Source organism: Podarcis bocagei (assembly GCF_964188305.1).
Source record: "Podarcis bocagei genome assembly, chromosome: 1".
NCBI classification, from domain to species: domain Eukaryota; kingdom Metazoa; phylum Chordata; class Lepidosauria; order Squamata; family Lacertidae; genus Podarcis; species Podarcis bocagei.
This window is the reverse complement of record NC_138125.1, coordinates 30749461-30769257: the sequence shown is the minus strand read 5'-3', so window position 1 is coordinate 30769257 and position 19797 is coordinate 30749461. Positions and strand designations below refer to the sequence as shown.

Here is a 19797-nt window from a genome sequence, read left to right as displayed (position 1 = left end):
TCTGGAAAAATAGAAATATCAGGAAGAACTTTCTGACCGTAAGAGCTGTTCAACAGTGGAACGGTCTCCCTCGGGAGGTTGTGGACCCTTCTTCCTTGGAGGTTTTTAAGTAGAGGTTGGATGGCCACCTGTCATGGATGCTTTAGCTAAGATTCCTGCATTGCAGGGGGTTGGACTAGATGACCCTTGGGGTCCCTTCCAGCTCTACAATTCTGCAATTCTATGATTATATACAATGCAAAAAGTTACTTCCAACCAACAAATCATTTTATTTGTATGTCACCTTTCGAAAGTCAAAACTGTGCTCAAAGCAGCTTACAAATATATTAAAAATTACATAACTACAAACACAACAAAAGTAGTCATAAACAGCAGACAACACACCTGGTAGTAAAAGTTTCCCTGGACTGCACTCCTTGAGGCTGCCAGTGGGATTGCATGGTTGAATACTTCCCCTTGGGAAGTAAAGGTGATTTTTGCATTAAAAATGAGCAAAAAGAGAAGACACAGAGGAGTGGGGGTTTTTTTTTTTTTTGTATGCAGGCATGTAGTCCTTTACTTTCATCATGAAGTGGTAGATAATCGTTTATCATTTTCTTTCTCAGGACAATCTTTCTCCACTTTCTTCTGTTGATTGAATCAATTGGTCTTTAGTGTTTTGTGGGTAATGCGTGAGCAAGCTGTGAGCTTATGCAGGATATTTGAAATTGGTTATTTGTTTATCAAGAAGATAAAAGCATTCTTCCTTGGCAGTTTTGGATAATCTCTTAATATTTTTGTACTTTAAAAAAAACCCTGAGCTATTTCTTCAGGCACCGTCACACAAAGAGGAAATCCAATCACTCTAAGTAGGTGCACATTCTAATAATAGAATAGTTTGGCTTTGATTATAGAATTACCTCGTGTTCTGGGGCACATGGTATTATACAATTGGGGTATTCTTCCTTTGTCGCAGCCTCAGATTTTGATTATTTAGTTAAGAGCCACAAGAAGCAGATTATTTTGAATCAAGAGAACAAATGCAGATAGAAGGCAGATATAGACACATATTTCCCTTTCGGACAAGACTTGTGATCCAGTGATTAAAAGAAAAAGTAGGTTGGAAGTCAAGGCAAATCATGTTCAACATCTGTTTCGACAGATAGCAGAGCACTGGAATTAAAAGTGATTACATCAGTGAAACAAATCCTAAGCAACAGAGTAAGCCATTAAAACCATCAAATGCTCAGTGTAACATCACAACATTGTGTATGGGTGGGAAGAACAATGAAAAATGAAAAGTAAATGGGACTTCTAGAGAACTTCATTCAGAATTAGTTTTGATAGACTCAGTATGATTAAATGTGCAAAAGTAAGACAGACCCTTGCCCAGGTTGCATGAGTTATATATTCCAACATTCCAGCACTAGTGCTCCTGTTATGATTATCCCAGCTTAGTGGGAAGTGATAAGTTTTCAGGCTGCTGTAGCAACACAATATGGTAAAACGTCACATTTACACAACTGCTATGTATACAAAAGTCCTAATGTTGAACAACTGGCCAATTAATGTACTTATAGTTGTAGCAACACCCTAGAGGTCCCAGGCCCTAAGGAAGTCAGATTAGCCTCAACCAGAGCCAGGGCCTTTTCAACACTGGCTCCTGCCTGGTGGAATGCTCTGTCTCATGAGACCAGGGCCCTGCAGGATTTCTTTCCGCAGGGCCTGTAAGACAGAGTTGGCTTGGAATCAACTTGATCCCCTCCCCCTCTTTCCTTTTTCCTTTCTCCTTCTGTGATGGAACTCCTGTTTGGGGACTTCCCTGGCTTTTTTCTGGCCCACGTAGGACCAGTCTGGATGGTTGGCCTTGGTGAAGACTTGACGTTTTCATCCCCAAAAAAAGTTTTTGATTTGAGTTTCTACTGAAATGAGGCTGCATTTTAATGTTGTATTTTAATCTTGTTTTTAAGTTGTATTTTAATCAATTGTTTTTATACCTGGTGTTAGCCGCCCTCAGCCCGGTCTTGGCTGGGGAAGGTGGAGTATAAATAATAATAATAATAATAATAATAATAATAATTATTATTATTATTATTATTATTATTATTATTATTAATAAAATATATTGTGGGAGTAATTTAAGGATTTACATTAATCTTGTAATCTCACTGTATACAAGTTGTACATGTGACAATAAAGTATTTCAAATTAAATCGGAATGCCACAGGGGTCAGCAGCCTGCAAGGCACATGATCATTGGTGGCTACTATTTACTGGACATTCCTCCCTATCTGCTTGGCTGGAGGCTGAAAGGAACTGTTGGACAGGTCTCCTGCGTGACCTCTCCTGATTTGGATGTTTCAGAGAAACAGAGCTGGGCATCATCCCGTCTCCACTGAACCACTGATGGCATTGCCTCTGTGGCTGGTAACAAGGGGTGCTGAAGGGATCCTGGTGGCTACATTCTCCCCCCAAATTTCAAAATCTCCGTAAGCCTCCAGTGCTCTCTTCTCCCTAGGAAACTGGCCCTGTAGAAAGTCTGCCCCCGAAACTTCCTACCAAGTCAGGGAAGTGCAAAACAAGCTTATTGGTGTCCCAGAAAGAGCATATCTATATTGACAATGCTATGGCTCAGTAAAAGATGCTCTGTTCTCTTTCTTGATTCTCCTAGAAAATGTATTTTAAACTTTTTTTTTTTTAAAAAAAATCTGTTTAGCATCATCATAATTATTCTAGCACAGCTTTAGAAAATAAATCAGCTCCATCTTCCTGGAAATGGTGATGTTCGTCATTATTCTCCTTTCTGGTGGTAGGGAGGCCCGAGTTAAAAGCCAGCTGTACAGGAAGCTACATCCCTCACACCTGCAAATGTTTTCCCTTGTCATCAACACTTCCATTGTTCCTAATGAGCACATTTATCCTTGATTATTGTCAGTGGTGGCAGTGGAGAGATGTTTGCGGGGGAGGGGGGGAGATCCATTTTATGGAGGATTTTGATTCTTGATAAAGATATTGAATGTGAGCTGGGGTATGGGAGGAACTACTGGAGGTTTTGCCTATTATATGGGAAAGGGAAGCAAACATGGCACAAAACAGCATTTTTGCCAAAGTGAGCTGATGGGCAGAGTGCTGCATCTTGGAGGTCTAAGTCCTACGTCTGCCACTGTGTAAAGTGTTTTGCAGATACAATGAAGCCACCCTTATCTACCTTTCTCTAGGGCTCGGTTGCATTTGACGTTTAATGGGCAGTAAATTAGCCCAATACAAAGGAGGCCAGCCCCTCTTGCACCTTTTAATAATTTTGCATGAGAGGGAAATTCAGCAAGGGTAGCTTGTCACTCAAATCCCCTCTTGTTGTCATCCATCTGTCTTGGGCGACAGTGGAAGTGTGCACCTTTGGGGGTAAAGTCGAACCATTGGAGAGTTACAGTGCCTGCTGTGGCTGTACAGAAAGATATGGGGGAGACATGTTTTATTACAGGTGGGGCAGATGAAGGTGTCCTGTTTTGCTGCTGCAGGTACACTATGGCATTTCTTCTGTCTGCACTCCTCCCAGTGGTTATTATTATTATTATTATTATTATTATTATTATTATTATTATTATTATTAATAATAATAATAATAACCCGCCCATCTGTCTGGGTTTCCCCAGCCACTCTGGGTGGCTTCCAACAAAATATTAAAATACAGTGGTCTGTTAAACATTAAAAGCTTCCCTAAACAGGGCTGCCTTCAGATGTCTTCTAAAAGTCTGGTAGTTGTTTTTCTCTTTGACATCTGGTGGGAGGGTGTTCCACAGGGCGGGTGCCACTACCAAGAAGGCCCTCTGCCTGGTTCCCTGTAACTTGGCTTCTCGCAGTGAGGGAACCAGCAGAAGACCCTCGGAGGAGGACTTCAATGTCAGATAGTTTATTTCTTTGACATCTGATGGGAGGGCGTTCCACAGGGTGGGCGCCACTACTGAGAAGGCCTTTTGCCTGGTTCCTTGTAACCTCACTTCTCGCAGTGAGGGAACTGCCAGAAGGCCCTCGGAGCTGGACCTCAGTGTCTGGGCAGAACGATGAGGGTGGAGATGCTCCTTCAGATATACTGGACCAAGGCCGTTTAGGGCTTTAAAGGTCAGCACCAATACTTTGAATTGTGCTCAGAAATGTACTGGGAGCCAATGTAGTTCTTTCAAGACCGGTGTTATGTGGTCTCAGAGGCTGCTCCAAGTCACCAGTCTAGCTGCCGCATTCTGGATTAGTTGTAGTTTCTGGGTCACGTTCAAAGGTAGCCTCACATAGAGCGCATTGCAGTAATCCAAGCGAGAGATAACTAGAGCATGCACCACTCTGGCGAGACAGTCTGGGGGGAGGTAGGGTCTCAGCTTGCGTACCAGATGGAGCTGGAAAACAGCTGCCCTGGACACAGAACTGACCTGTGCCTCCATGGACAGCTGTGAGTCCAAAATGACTCCCAGGCTGCGCACCTGGTCCTTCAGGGGCATAGTTACCCCATTAAGGACCAGGGAGTCCTCCACACTTGCCTGCCTCCTGTCCCCCAAAAACAGTACTTCTGTCTTGTCAGGATTCAACCTCAATCTGTTAGCTGCCATCCATCCTCCAACTGCCTCCAGACAGGGTTATTCCTTTGCTGGTCATTGCTGTGGATACACAACCTGTCTGTCTTCAGGCACTGTGATCGTCTGCAAGGGATTCACATAAAGTGGGGTTAATGTTGTCAGCCTTCATGCCACGTTTGCAGACATCTTTGTGATGCAGAGTTTTTCTGCCAAGAGGCCTAGTGCCTGAAGTTAGCTCCACATAGAACCCATTGGAGTTTCTGCTATCTTCTATTCTAGCCTTCCTACCCGCATCTGGGTCCTTGTTCCTAGTACAATCCTTGAGGAGGTCAGCACAAGCATAAGGCTGATGATGACCCCTCCTTGACTATTGGCAGCCTCTTAGGGAAATTTTAAAAACATTGTCTCATTCTGACCTCACTTAGGGCCTCACTGAGGGTTACCAGTGTAGCAGAATAGTAGAATACCTATGTTATGGTTCTTTGTTATTGGCCCTGGCCAAAGATTCAGATGTGAGCATCTGGGATCTGTAGAAAAAGATTTCCCGTGAAGGTTTGTATAAATTAATACTTTAATACTAAGCTGTCTTTCACCTCCTAAGGTGCACTCCTCCATTGCTTCCTGAGACAGATGGATGCCAACAACAAATATATGATACCGCCAGTGCAAATCTGGTTTTAATTTTGCCACCCAGTTGGTTGTATTCCCCTGCATTGTGAGTAACCTCAATAGGGATGCATCAGTGCAAACCGTAACGTAGAACACCAAACCAACAACAAGTACTTTTTTATATGCCGCCCATCTGACTGAGTTACCCCGGCCACTCTGGGTGGCTTCCAACAAATTAAAACACTACTCTGTTGCACCCACTTAATGTATCTATTATAGGTTTTCTACCCCACCCTTCAAGCGAATTATCAGACTGGCTTCCACCAAATATTATGCTAGTATATTAACAAATTACTATGATATACTGGTGGCCCGGGGCGGGGCAGGCGGGTAGCAGTACAGTCCTCAATGCGTTTACTCAGAAGTAGCCTCTGATGTAAACACAACACAGTCTAAGGCACTGCTTTCAGTTTATGCAACTGGATATTTTAGAAGACAGCAAAAGCCACCTCAAACCTAGGCAACATTGATATGCAATAATTGTTTAGGATGGCGACTGCCTTGAGGACCATGAGGATTGGGAAATTGTGCTTCTAAAACAGGAGTGGGTGATGGGGTTAAAAAAAATAGTTTTTAAATCATTATTTCATTCTATATGTATACACAACAGAGATGACAATTAGATAAAACTTTAAAAATGAGAAACAAAATTATATAATAGGTAGAATGAATAGTTTACACATGAGTTTAAACAAGTACAGACTATCAACTGTATCAAATCATTAATTATATCTCCAGATTTGCCAGGCTTGTCTTGAAAGCAGGAGCGGTTTGTCCTGTTTTCCCCACTAGCTTTCACAGCGCACGACATGCCTGCCTATTGCAAAACTACCAGCTTTGTTGCTGATACAGGTGAACACATGTAAATGCTGACCTACAAACAGGTGTCAGCGAAGGCGGCCTCTCCGGCTGACAGCAAAACCGCGCCGGCGCTTCACCCCCCCCTTCCCTTTCAATGAGCTCGCCCGGTGGCTCCGGCCTTGTAGTTTTTCGGAGCCCAGGCGCCCCTACAGATCCCGAGGCTTTGGCATCCGCGAGAAAACTACAAGTCCCAGCATCCCCGGCAGGGGAAAGCCTGTACTACGTGCGGGAAGCAGGGGGTGGGGAAGAGAGGGGAGGAACCTTGGATTCCGCCGAATAAAAGCGTTCCTGTGCCCAGAAAGCCGGTAAGTGTGGAGAGCGGCGCTGTCCTTGTTGGCTGTGGCTGGACGGCCAGATCAGGGGGACAGGGACGGGGCGGGCAGAGGGTCCCCTTTGGAGCATTCCGGCGGAGGGACAAACCTTTGTGGAATCTAGAACGTCGAGTAATGAATGAGAAGACAGCAGGGGGTTCGAAGGGGCCGAAATGGGACCTCCCCCGCACGTCCCCGTAGCCCAGTCACGAAAGTAAATTTAGGGTCCTTCCGTATCAAATGTTTCCACCTCACCTATGCGCTGCATTCCTCCCTAGCCCCACTTATGGGGCCGGCTTCTTTCAACGCTCATTTCAGTGTGTCGATCTGCCCAGTAGCACCGTGTCCTGACCTTTTAGTTTTTCCCAGAAGTGCTCTCAGCCCCGCTTTATCTTCGTGTCCCCTTTTTACTACCGTATCCAGTCCCCGGCTCGCTTTACGTAAGAACTCGGCCGTTCATTCACCTCTGAAGTGCTACCTGCCACCCACTCTCGCCCCACCCACAACAGCCCGCCTGAAATTTCCCTGCTTGTAGGTTGGGGGAAGCAAGATCGGGTGATTTGTCAACAGCTTCAGGTAGTGCTGGCCATGCTCCTCCCATAGTGTCTCCGTCGGAAGGACCTCACAGACCCATCTTTGGGGAAAAGAAAGTTTTGCACTGAAGGCAGAGGCCAATTTAGTGAGCGCTGTTTGCTCAACTGGAAAATGTTGATCTTCCTTAAGGATGAACACATTTAGGTTGCAGTCCTGTGCCCACTTACCTGGAAGTAAGCCCCACTGAACTCAATGAAACTTATTTCTGAGTAGGTATGTATTTTGTTGACTATATCTCTTAACCAACGTTCTTAGCATAGCGTATCCAATGCCCAGAGATTATGGGAATTGTAATTCAACACCTGGTGGACCACAGGTTAGCCACCCCTTTGTTAGATGAAGTGATGCACAAAGTTCTTCTTGTGTGCCTTTAGATGGGCTTGCCACTTGGGCATCCAGCCAGTTGAAAAGTGTATATGGAAAGCCTGTGTTGATGTCTCTATGCCCTTTTTGAAAACTTTTGGCCTTTTTTATTAACAAAAGTTGGCCCAATTCTCCTCCCCAATATTTGTGTTTTTATTTTAAAAAAGTATTTCTATACAGCCATATCAGAAAATATCAGGGCGTTGTGCAACAATAAAACATAAAACACCATTAAAAAACATTGCAAACAATAATTAAAGTGACTGGTTAAACAGCTGCAAAGGCCAGTCAGCACAGAAAGATCTTCAAGAGACCCCTGAAAGTCAAAAGCAAGGATACCTGTGTACCTTTTGCTGGAAGAGTGTTCCACAGCATGGGAACAGCAGTGCTAAATGCCTTACTTGTAGCTGAGGCCTGTTGGGTGCCCTTAGCGAACACATTTAAATGGTAAGGATTTTGATCATGCTGATATTGTTGCAGGATGGATCTCTGTTATTCTCGCTTCCTACAATTACATGATTTAAATGGTAGAGATAGGCTGCATCATCGTGACTGCAATTGAAACATCTATGCTAGATTTATAGGAGCCGCTTGCTATTTGTCTTTCCTTGCCTTTCTACTGGAAATTAAAGGACCACCAACGTGGATGGTTTAAAAAAAAGGATTGGACAAATGCATGGAGGACACAGCTGTCAACAACTACACACCACAGTGTTTTCTCTGAAGACCGGTTGCTGGGAGTTGCAGGTGGGCAGAGTACAGCTGTGCACATGTCCAGCTTGCAGGCCCTCCAAGGGCATCTGGCTGATGACTGATAACAGGATGCTGGAATAGATGGGCCATTGGCAGGATCCAGCAGGCTCTTTTTATGTTCTTATGACTCAACAACATTGGACCTGCTTTCTAAAAGTGTTTTGCTGCAGGTGCTACATAGCATCATGTGTGAGTCTGTGGAAACAGGGACTGGAACAATCCTAAACACCTAGCAGAAAACTTCTAGCGCACAAAGTCACTAATTGACACCAACAGTCTTAATAATGAAATGAACTTACACTGGCACTCTGGTTCTCACATCTTTTGCAATAGCAAAGCTTCAGTAGGATTTCTGCTGTTGAGAATCGGGGTGTTAAAAACATACATACATTTACGATTCCCTCCAGGGATGTCATAGTCGCTCGTTTACATGCGAGAAGCACACTGATGCCTTGTGGAAAATTTCCAAAGCAATTTATTCTAACTGTTGTTTTCACCTTATATATTTTTAATAACTCCATTTTTATTGCAAAGAGAAGTTAGCACAAAACCAGGTGTCTTTGTTGCTTAAAAGCTCAGCTGCCACTCTGCACCCCCCCCCGAAGCCGCCATCCTGTGGTAGGTGTTGCAATTAGTGGAGATGGCAATAGTCGTGATGACACAAATGGCACAATATGGCTTCAGGTGAGAATAAACAATGGTAGCAGATGGAGTTTTCAGGCACAGGTTCTTAAAAAATAATAAAAGGAAGGAGGTGGGGGAAAGAGCTGAAAAGGAAGGTGGATTTCTTTAAAAGCAATTGCTGCCAAAAAGAACTAGGCCTCAACAGCTACTATAAAAGGAAAGCAATAGGAATCAAAATGTTATTCGTTAAAGAAAAATATGGTTTTGAAGGTCCCCACCTACTGAGTGCAAACCTAAAATGGAAGATTCTGTGACCATCCTGAGCTTGTCTTGTACTCACTGAGCCTGAGATCATTGATTCATCAAACACAGAACTGCTTCCTTTTGAAGCCTTATTTACCTAGGGATCCATTAGCCACGCCATCCCCTGGACCTCGGAGGGAACAAAAGTACCAGGAAAGCAAAATCTTCTTTGGAGAAAAAGAGTTTATTAAGATCTGAGCACAGAGTCGAGGTCTGTACTCAGAGACAGCCAACTCGATAGTTCCTAAAAATGTACTGGCTGTAAAGCAAGACATTTCAGCAGACTTTCTTATACCCGCAGACTTGCTTGCTAAACACATTTTTATTGCTTGCTAGACATTCCTGTCTTTCTGCTAAGCCAAGCACTCCCTCCCACCTCCTTGTACACGTGTCTTCTTTTGCTAGCTAAGCTTTCCCTTCGTATCTCTTCTTAAAAGCAGAAGTAAAGCAGGAAACATCTTGCTAGTGGTTTTTCGGTTAACAGCAGTTTCTGGCTGGGCATTACTAAGCAGAAGTAAAGCAGGAAACATCTTGCTAGTGGTCTTTCGGTTAACAGCAGTTTCTGGCTAGGCAGGAAGCGACCTTCTGACCTGTAGCTAGCATCAGCAGTTTCAAGTAGCTGGTTTAGGCTTTTGCAAGCAACTGCAATTTTTGGGCTGTTTTTGACCCTCCTAGCAGAGTGCAGGAATTTGCTATGTGTAGATAATATATGAGAGCAACACAATAAAATATTGATAGAAATCTTTCCCATCTCCCTTTACTCCGTCCTCTTCTTTTGAACAATCTATTACTTAGATTCGTTCTGGGGTAGGGGTCTATATTCTCTCATTACAGCAATCACGCGAGGTCCCATCATGCGAGACATCATCTTTCCCATCATATGTTGCAGGCATTGCATTAAGCAGGGTATACAGAAGCAGAAAAGCAATAGAAGCATTATTGGGCCTATTCTTCCCACAAATACGATACCGTTCATGCCAACAGAAATATGAGAGCATCCATATGACAAGGGCGGTACATATCACTCCTACCCACCAAACCCAATATCTCCATGGTTCCTCCCACCAATATTCAGGGGGTATGCTCATTGTTGAAGAGCCCACTGATATTTGTGCCCGACTACCTGTTGAGCCTCAAGGATGAGAGCCCACCGGTGAGCTGATGCTCCCACTATGTGGGTCAATTTTTCTACTAACCCTGTTGGGTGGATTGAACTCTCGTGCTGCCTCCCTAGTGACCAAAGCATATGGAAGCTGAAATCCTGGGGTGGCAATTCTTACTGGCACTTGTTTAGTAATTTCAATGCACACCTGGCTAAGGCTCCCACCCCTGCAATACTTGCATTAAGATAGGTTCTGTCCCATCTATCACCTGGGTTAAGAGTAGGACCTGGTCTATCAAATGAGGTTGGTACAGTGCTCTACCTTCCAGATAACAGTTGACTACCCTCCCACAACAGCAAGAGCGGTGCAGAACTAGATAGATTTCGATCGTCTCTGCAGCTTCCCGTAAGAGCACTGTCCACGCGTGCTGGTCAGTGGTGTGGGAGAGGAGCCACAACGGGGTAGTGGGGTGTCTCAATACGGTAATCTCATCAAACCCCAGTTTCCAATAGCCAAAGAGCACGCCATCTCTTACCACCGGCAAGACGAACCAGTCGTAGCAGAGGCCAGCAGGCCAATAGGGTTGGTATGGTTCGGTAGGGTCAGGGCAATAAGACATAGAGCAAGTCAATAAAGAAAATAAGAGAGAAAAGAGAAAGTCTTTGTAACTGTCCTTGTGATGATTAGTCGCAGGATCTCGTTGCCCGTGGCCTAACGCTTTTTCCTGGTAGCGTCAGACACAAGGTGATGATCAACTTCAGAGGGTCAGCAGGATTTCTCTTGCAAGTCCAGATACCCTTCTTCAGATGCGTGTGATGTACCCAGGGGATCACCTCGACTACTTTCACTGCAGTTGGGGATGAAGGGGTCGCCAGACGCTGTCACTCAGAGGAACTGGTGAACCGGCTCAGCGAGACTGCCGCGGGACTGCAGGTGTACGCTCGAGGGAATACCTGGAAAGGAAGCAAACACACACAACAAACACAGGGATTGCACTTGTTCTTGGGTGATGTGATCTCCCATCTGCCCCAAACTGGCGGGGATGTCTCGGACGAAAGGGGTTGGCCTGCCATATAGAAGTTCAAAGGGTGATAGTTCTCAGTCTCTTGGTTGGCGCACAGGGCACATTTTGGGATATAGCAACAGTTAGTTATAGCAGCAGTTAGTTGAGGTAGAATATTCTCCCAAGGTGTGCTTTAGCAGCTGGGCCTCCCAAATGGGTGGACTCGTGGTAATTCTTTACAATTGTGCTGGCCAGATGTTGGGGCACAAAAACACGGCTGTCTGGTTCTTCCTGGAGCGTTGCTCCTTCTTGGCTGGTCCACTGCTGTTCATCAAGGGTGTAGCGTGGTTCCACATCGTCTGGAGTGAGTTCTGGTACCAATATCAAAAGTTCTGGTGGTGCCTCTAAATTGGCTGGAGAACAAATGTCTACGTTGGGGGCGCTGCCTGTGGGTGTCCCTCCCATCCAATTCTTCACCGTGCGTAGAGATATCAGCCTCTGGAGTGATATCAGCAAGGCAGTCGTCACTGGAGGGGATCTTCGGGATGCTGAGACACAGTCCAATCTGAAGCAGCTTTCCTCCTTGAATGTGGTGGACCCAAGGGGTGGTGCCAGCTGTGGGTGTGGAGAGCAGATGGGCCCTTCCAGCACGGTTGCAGTGGTGCCTGGGACCAGTCTTATCCGCACCTCGTCACCTGGCTCAAACTGGTCACGCAAGGAGTTCGGGCCTGGGTTGAGAGAGAAAATCTCGAGAGAGAGACTGTACATAATTGTTCAATTCCACATCTTGAGCAGGGATAGGTGAAAGCATGCACACATAAGGAACCGGTCGTCCAAACATCACTTCAAAAGGATGACAAGTGAATATGTTTCAATGGGAGGCTACAAACTCTAAGCAAAGCCAAGGGCAACATGAACACCCAATTAGACCCTGTTTCTTGGGTCAGTGGTTTTTCAAAGTCCTGTTCATCCTTTCCTATTTTCCAGAACTTTGGGGCCTATATGCAGTACCCACCATCTTCCTTCTTCACTGGCAACAGTGGGGTGTTTCACTGTGATTGGCATTGTTTCAAAATTCCATGTTTAAGCAATTGCTTCAAATGCACCCACACTCCTTCAGCTGCCTGTCGTGGGATGGGGTATTGGTTTTTATCTTCCGCCCATAGTCCAGGGTCAACATCATGAAGCAGGCTAACAGGGAGGATTCCCTCCTCTTCTTTTACCATCATCAAGTACCAATGGTCTCTCAGGGGTATTTCTAAAGAAAACTCTCCTGCTGGTCCAGTTGTCATCATTACTTTCCCCATTGGTTGGAAGGAAATCTGGGCTTGTAATTTTGTTAACAAGTCTTGGCCCAATAAAGAATGGGACACTCTGGTATATACAAAAATTTGTCTAGGCAGCAGGTAACAGACTGCAAAAACGGGGCCTTTTGTGATTTACCTGTGGCTCCAATTATATTAACCACTTGGTTTGTGGGTTTTGTTACAGGCACAGGTAAGACTGAGTGGGCAGCTCCCTTGTTCACCTTCTCCTACCTGTAATAAGGTAGCTAGGTTAAGGGCTGTAATAACCTGAAACTTCAGGCGTGAATGTAATAACAGCATCTGGCACTTCCTCTTGGAGTCACACAGCTGGCGTCCTGTCCAAACGTGAATTTATCTGCCTTTGTGAGTAGGGTGGCCACTGTCACAATCACTCTCATACGGGGGGGGGGGGCAACCTCTGTTCTGTTGGGGTTAGCTTCTCTGACAAGTATTCGACGGGTTGCTGCCAATTTTTCAGTTTCTGGCATAAGACTCCCTTGGCTACCCCCCTGGTCTTCATCTATGAACAGGGTAAAAGGCTTCTCGGGGTTTGGATGCCAAGCACTGGGGCTTGTTGTAATGTCACTTTGAGATCCTGAAAAGCCTGCTGCTATTCCCTGCCCCATATAAAAGGATCCTTCTCTATTCCCCTAGTTGACTCATGCAGGGGCCAAGCAATGCTTCTGTAGTTAGTAGTGAGTCCAGGGGATATTGTTCATCATCATAAGTGGGATTATAGGTTTAAAAAAAAATCCCTTCAAACAGTTTTACAATCTTTGCTGGATTCTCCTCAAAAGAGGGGTTCTGATTTCTTCAATTACAAACATCTGCACTTGAAAAGGGTATATGCTGTCTGTGATGCTTTCGTTTGTCCAGCTGGGACAGGGGCTGGTGGATCATAAACCCTCTGAAGGGGCATTTCTCCGGCTGCCTGATCCTTCCTGGTTTTCTCATACTGTCTGTGAGACATAACTCTCTTCGCCACCTGTCCCCACTTACGTTGCCATCTCTTCCTCTTTTCAGGGGTGCAGCATTCTGCTGCCTCAACTAACAAGGGGCTTACATCCAACTCCTCCCTCAAATGGCTTTGCAAACTCCTTTAGTCTCTTTTTCTGTCTTTTTGTCCACATTTTCTTTCCTTGATTCATATCATCTAGTGTCTTCCTAAACTCTTCCTCATCTTCCTCTTCTTCCATCTCACTATCCTCCTTCGCAGGTCCTCCTCCCCCTACACCAGCACCTCCCTGTGCTTCTTGATCTTGGCCTGGGGGGGGGGGGTTGGAGGGGCTGTTGGTGGAGTGTAAGGTGGTGGCTTAATCACTCCCCCTCCTCATCTTCTGGGTCTTCTAACACCAGAGGCTTCACTGTACAAATCCTGTTCTGTGTGTTGCTGTCACAGCAAGACTTTAGCCATGGTAGATTCTTTTTTTACATTGGTCTTCCATGTAGAGATATAGGGGATCTGGTCTGGGTGGACATTTAATATATTTTGCCACAGGGGGTTGATTTGCCACAGGAGGTTGATTAATTGCAAATCAAAGCCACGCAGTTCCCTGGGTTGGCAAGTCCACCTCACATAAAGTTTTGAGTCTCTGTTTTTCAATTTGAATCATCACTCTTCGTGGCTGTTTTCCAGTTATTTAAAAAGCATTCCAGAGGAATACATTGGCTTGCTCCAGACCTTATTTTTTTCAGATACTCCCCTCCTAACTGGGTTTTCAAAATTCTCTCACACTCCACATGCTACAGTTTGTCAGAAAATGCACAATCCTACAATCGCTCGGCCAAGGGGACACTAAGCCTTGGCCCTCATTCAACAATTCATCCACTGGAGTATCTGACACACATGTCAACAAAACACTTAATTCCCTCTGCCCCATTCCCTTTCCCAAACCTTTACCAATTCCTGTCCTGGTGGCATTCTTACTGCCGGGCACGCTATTGCCAACTACCAGGTGAGGCTGATCAGGCCTCTGGCCCTTTCCCTCGGGCCCCTAGCCCTTTCCTTCGGGCCCCTAGCCCTTTCCTTCGGGCTTACCTTTTCCGCTGCGGACCTGTCCCCTCGGCGCCGTTCTGTCCTCTTATTCTCCCTCAACTAGATGTCTCCACTCCAGGACGGTGTGGCAATTTCCCCCTACAAACTGGCAGGGTGTGCACCGGAAATGCGAACGCCGATCGGAGCTGTTCACCTTGGTTGAGCCTGGCCCTCCGGTCCGTATTTGGAGAGGGGGCAAATCCCGAGCGAGCCCCCAGAGAGATGAAGCCTTATTTACCTAGGGATCCATTAGCCACGCCATCCCCTGGACCTCGGAGGGAACAAAAGTACCAGGAAAGCAAAATCTTCTTTGGAGAAAAAGAGTTTATTAAGATCTGAGCACAGAGTCGAGGTCTGTACTCAGAGACAGCCAACTCGATAGTTCCTAAAAATGTACTGGCTGTAAAGCAAGACATTTCAGCAGACTTTCTTATACCCGCAGACTTGCTTGCTAAACACATTTTTATTGCTTGCTAGACATTCCTGTCTTTCTGCTAAGCCAAGCACTCCCTCCCACCTCCTTGTACACGTGTCTTCTTTTGCTAGCTAAGCTTTCCCTTCGTATCTCTTCTTAAAAGCAGAAGTAAAGCAGGAAACATCTTGCTAGTGGTTTTTCGGTTAACAGCAGTTTCTGGCTGGGCATTACTAAGCAGAAGTAAAGCAGGAAACATCTTGCTAGTGGTCTTTCGGTTAACAGCAGTTTCTGGCTAGGCAGGAAGCGACCTTCTGACCTGTAGCTAGCATCAGCAGTTTCAAGTAGCTGGTTTAGGCTTTTGCAAGCAACTGCAATTTTTGGGCTGTTTTTGACCCTCCCAGCAGAGTGCAGGAATTTGCTATGTGTAGATAATATATGAGAGCAACACAATAAAATATTGATAGAAATCTTTCCCATCTCCCTTTACTTTGATTTGTAGTGACTCTCCAAGGTCTCAAGCGGAGATCTGCTACATGAAATCACTTTAACTGGAGATGCAAGGTCTTTAACCTGGTTCCTTCTGCACACAAAGGAAAATTTGACATTGTAATGGGAATGTCTGGGATTCCCAGTCCCCATAGCCAGGCCCATGCACCCTCCATTTCTCTTGTAATTCTCATTCTGCCAACTCATTTGAGAATCTCTCTCACATCTACCCCATCGAGTCATGACTCTTGCTTTATTTCTCCTCAGTGTTTGCTGCCATGGCCAGAAGGGCTTTAAAACTCGCATCGTTGGCCACTGCAGCAGCAGCCACCACTGGGTTTTACCTGTATGGCAACAAGCACCTGGATCCCAACGATTTTGGAGTTGTTCGAGTAGGCAGAGCATTTGCCACAGTAAGTTTAAATCTGGCATCTTGTGTGAGGGAAAGCATAAAGTCATCTTGAAATCCACAGGACTTATATGTCGCCATGTAATAAACCTGATTTGAATATTTCTGGTTTACAGCGGGTGTTTTTCATCAGGAATCCATATTTTAGAGCACTTGTGTTGCGACATTTGATGAAAAAGGGAAACTCGTAAAAGGAATATAGAAAAAATCTATGGAAAAGCTGATATAAAATATGACAGAAATCGTGCAGGAAGTGGGTATCAACATTATTTTAATCGAAAGTACAAAAATCAGTACGCCGGGACCTAGAGATTTCTATTAAAGGAATGCTGTTACCCATTTACTGAGCACTTCTGTCCTTCCCTACCCACCCCCCGCAACAGAGCAGGGATGGGGAGCCTGTGGGTCTCCAGATGTTGCTAAACTACAACACCCATTATTCCTGACCGTTGGTAATGCTGACTGGGGTTGATGGGAACTGGAGTCCAACAACATCTGGAGGGCCACAGGCTCCCTAACTCTGATAGAAGGATATAAGTGTTATTGCTTCTTGAGATGATTGGATGGATTCATTTAGGTCCACTGTTCTCAAGGTGGAGGGCAATCTTAAGCAAATGTTACAGGTACATTGTGAACACTATTCCTTCTGTTTCCATTCTCCTACAAACCACCTCTCTAAGTATAAGCTCAATTTGCATCAGATCCCTCCCCGCCAGCTCACTGGATCTCCAGTAGTCTGGTGTTGCTCTAATTTACATTTGCCACCTTTCTGCTTTCTGAGAGATGGTACGTATGTGCCTTCAAAAGCTGTCAGAGATACATCAGCTGCAGTTTTCCTCGTCTTCGCAGCTCTGTAGGAGAAACATTACCTGCTGCACTTCTGCCCATTGTAAAGTTGTTAAAGGCACAAAACCTGTGTCAGGAATAGGGTGGAAAAGCAACCTTAATTAGATTGCATAACCTTACAGAGACGAAGCAGTGAAATGATCTAGCAAAGGGGACAATTCAGAAAAGACAGTTTTCTGTCTCCTGAACCATCTGGACCTATGCTTTTGGTGTGTGATAGGATCATTATTTGTTGTCTTGGTATCCAAGCCGTATCCATGCTAAGGCCTAATATTTAGTCACTATGACAACAGGTATGATGTCACTCTAGTAGATTGTGATGCCACCATCTTTAGGCTGCTTTCTGTCAGGACTTCAGACTGTTGAGTCCCTTTTTGATGAACGTCCAGCAGGCTAGGGCAGACCATTGTTTCCACTGAGTTCCTGACTTCAGGTTCTGCATGTCTGAATTAGAAAACCCCTGATCTATTTGTTAGAAAGGTTGTACTATTAAGATTATTCCCTAAAATGTAGTGTCAATTTTTTTTTTTTTACACTTGCTCTATATATTTTTAGGTTTGGATGGGCAGAAAGTAGATAGGGATCTACTGGTAGATCTCTGGATGGCTTGTAGGCGATCAGGAAGGGTTTTTGACTCACAACTCTTTGACAAAATGACATTTTCAATTCAGCTGCTGTAATGGAGAAAAGGCTGAAACCTGGAAGGGACTTTTTGGTAAAATCATTTTAAGTTTAGTGAAAACAAATTCCCAGGATGAGAATGTGCTCAGAGGCAATCTGACCATTCTGAAGCCTGGCCACTCCTGTTTTATTCAGGTAAACCTGAATTTGGAAACGAGTTCTAAACAAAGTGCCAAAGGTTTTAGGAGGAAGGTGATGAGCCAGTATGCTTGGGGTGCTCTGGTAGCTTTCTGAACTGAGGATGCATTTCTAGACGGGTAGAAGTGGGAGCAGTGAAGCCCAATGGCTTAAGAAAGGACCATACTTCTGGATCAACCACAAACTCATTTTAGTAAAACAAGAGCCATAGGATACTTTGCTTATGCTGTTGTTTCTGATTTGTTTTGCAGACAGCAGTTATTACCTTTGACTACCTCACTTCTCTCCGGAGTGTTTCACGTGGGACAGAAGAATATGAGTCTGTCAAATCACAGGTAAAGGGCCAACAGGAGGGGGAGAATACCTTACCAAAGGCCATTTTCAAAGCAAGCCCACCTCATTGCTGACTTTGCAGTCTTAAGGGCTGGAGAAGAAATGGATTTTACTTCCTACAGCCTGGAATGATGCATAGAGTTGGTAATTCAGCTAGTGCAGATGTGAAAACACAGATTACTTGATAAGGTTAGCAGAAATCCTTGGGTAGAAGGCAGTGGCTACAGGGAAGATCAAATGTGTGTGTGAAAGAGTTGGATTGGGGCATGGGCAGGCAAACTAAGGCCTGGGGGCCGGATTCAGCCCAATCGGCTTCTAAATCCGGCCCACGGATGGTCCGGGAATCAGCGTGTTTTTACATGAGTAGAATGTGTGCTTTTATTTAAAATGCATCTCTGGGTTATTTGTGGGGCATAGGAATTTGTTCATTCCCGCCCCCCCCCAATATAGTCCGGCCCTCCACAAGGTTTGAGGGACAGTGGACTGGCCCCCTGTTGAAAAAGTTTGCTGACCCCTGGTCATTGGGAGAATGAAAAGGAAAGTTATGTGGATCCAGCTTCCTGAAGAAACGAGAAACGACAAAGCAAACGAAGGACAGCATCTGATGGAGTTGTTTGGATGTTCCTGAGTAGTGCGATTCAAAAACAGAACCTGACACATTATCCATTAAGGATAAAAATTACGATATTTCTCCTGATGCCTTACATTTCTTATCCGGAGTTGCTTCTGTTCCTGGAGCCTCTTGTTGAAGACTGAATGGTGGCAGCTTTGTTCTTTTGTTGGTTTAGATTTCATGCCTGTCCTTCACCACAAGATTCCCAGGTGGGTTGCAACCATATAATCGTAGAATGTTAACACTGAATAAAATTATTTAGGAAAGCAGCCAATATAAAAGGTGTGCTCACATAAAACTTAACCATTAAGGGCCAAGGGAAGGAGGTGTGTCTTCAGAAAAACTCCAGAAGCTACATAATGGAGATGCTTGATACACTTGCAGGGGGAGGGAGTTCCATTGTTTGGATGCTGCTGCAGAGAATGCCCTCTCTGGGGCCACCACCCGCCCATGCTTTTGAGTGCGGGGGAACTTCCAAGAGGGCACCTTGGAACACCAGAGAGGATCTGTGGGAAGACTTTAAATATTTATTTTAAATATTTTTTAGTCTCCTTTTAGGGTAGCTACTCCCCTGAGGTGGCTTCCATTCAGTATAAAAATACAAACCCAAAATAACAATTGCTGAAGCCATCGTACAATGCTAAAAAATAAAACCGCAAGTTAAACCATGGGGAGATATCCAATGAAGTAATAATCAAGAGTAGACCTATTAACATTGGTGGCTCTACTCTGAGTATGACCTTCTTAATGGGTGGGGAAACTGCATCTGGCCAGTCGTCTTGATCCTTTGATTATTGGGTGGGGCTGGCCACCTGACATCACAATGATGTTTTGTGAGAAGACATTTTGGACTTCAAAGTACAGTGCAGGGCTCTTTGCATGTCTAGGATTGTGGCAGGCAGGGGGTTAATGCTTTCCTCCCCTTTTGTGGACCTGATGCACAATAGCTTAGCTGATGGTGCTATTTGCACTGGGGAAAAAAGTCCCATTGATGCTAATTGGAGCTTTCTTCCTAAAGCAAATAGTAGCTTTAGAGAAGCAAATTCTATTCGGAATCCCAGTAGTGATGTATGGAAGTGAGAGCTGGACCATAAAGAAGGCTGATCGCTGAAGAATTGATGCTTTTGAATTATGGTGCTGGAGGAGACTCTTGAGAGTCCCATGGACTGCAAGAAGATCAAACCTATCCATTCTTAAGGAAATCAGCCCTGAGTGCTCACTGGAAGGACAGATCCTGAAGCTGAGGCTCCAATACTTTGGCCATCTCATGAGAAGAGAAGACTCCCTGGAAAAAACTCTGATATTGGGAAAGATTGAGGGCACAAGGAGAGGTGGACAACAGAGGACGGGATGGTTAGACAGTGTTCTTGAAGCTACCAACATGAGTCTGACCAAACTGCGGGAGG

The 19797-nt window shown here is 45.0% G+C and overlaps 1 protein-coding gene across 4 annotated transcripts in view; it reads left to right on the top strand.

Moving 5' to 3' along the window:
* The first annotated feature begins 5525 nt into the window (after positions 1-5525).
* ADCK1 (aarF domain containing kinase 1) overlaps positions 5526-19797 on the top strand; it is a 117230-nt gene continuing 102958 nt past the window's right edge. The window contains exons 1-3 of one of the 4 annotated variants that reach the window (XM_081173527.1): positions 5526-6379; positions 15639-15784; positions 17697-17780. In XM_081173527.1, coding sequence (XP_081029653.1) covers positions 15650-15784; positions 17697-17780 — 219 coding nt within the window. In that variant the 5' untranslated portion in view covers positions 5526-6379; positions 15639-15649. Of the gene's footprint in view, positions 6380-7047; positions 7193-15638; positions 15785-17290; positions 17342-17696; positions 17781-19797 lie in introns of those variants that run through there. The other 3 variants (XM_081173523.1, XM_081173524.1, XM_081173526.1) reach the window with 3 other exon arrangements.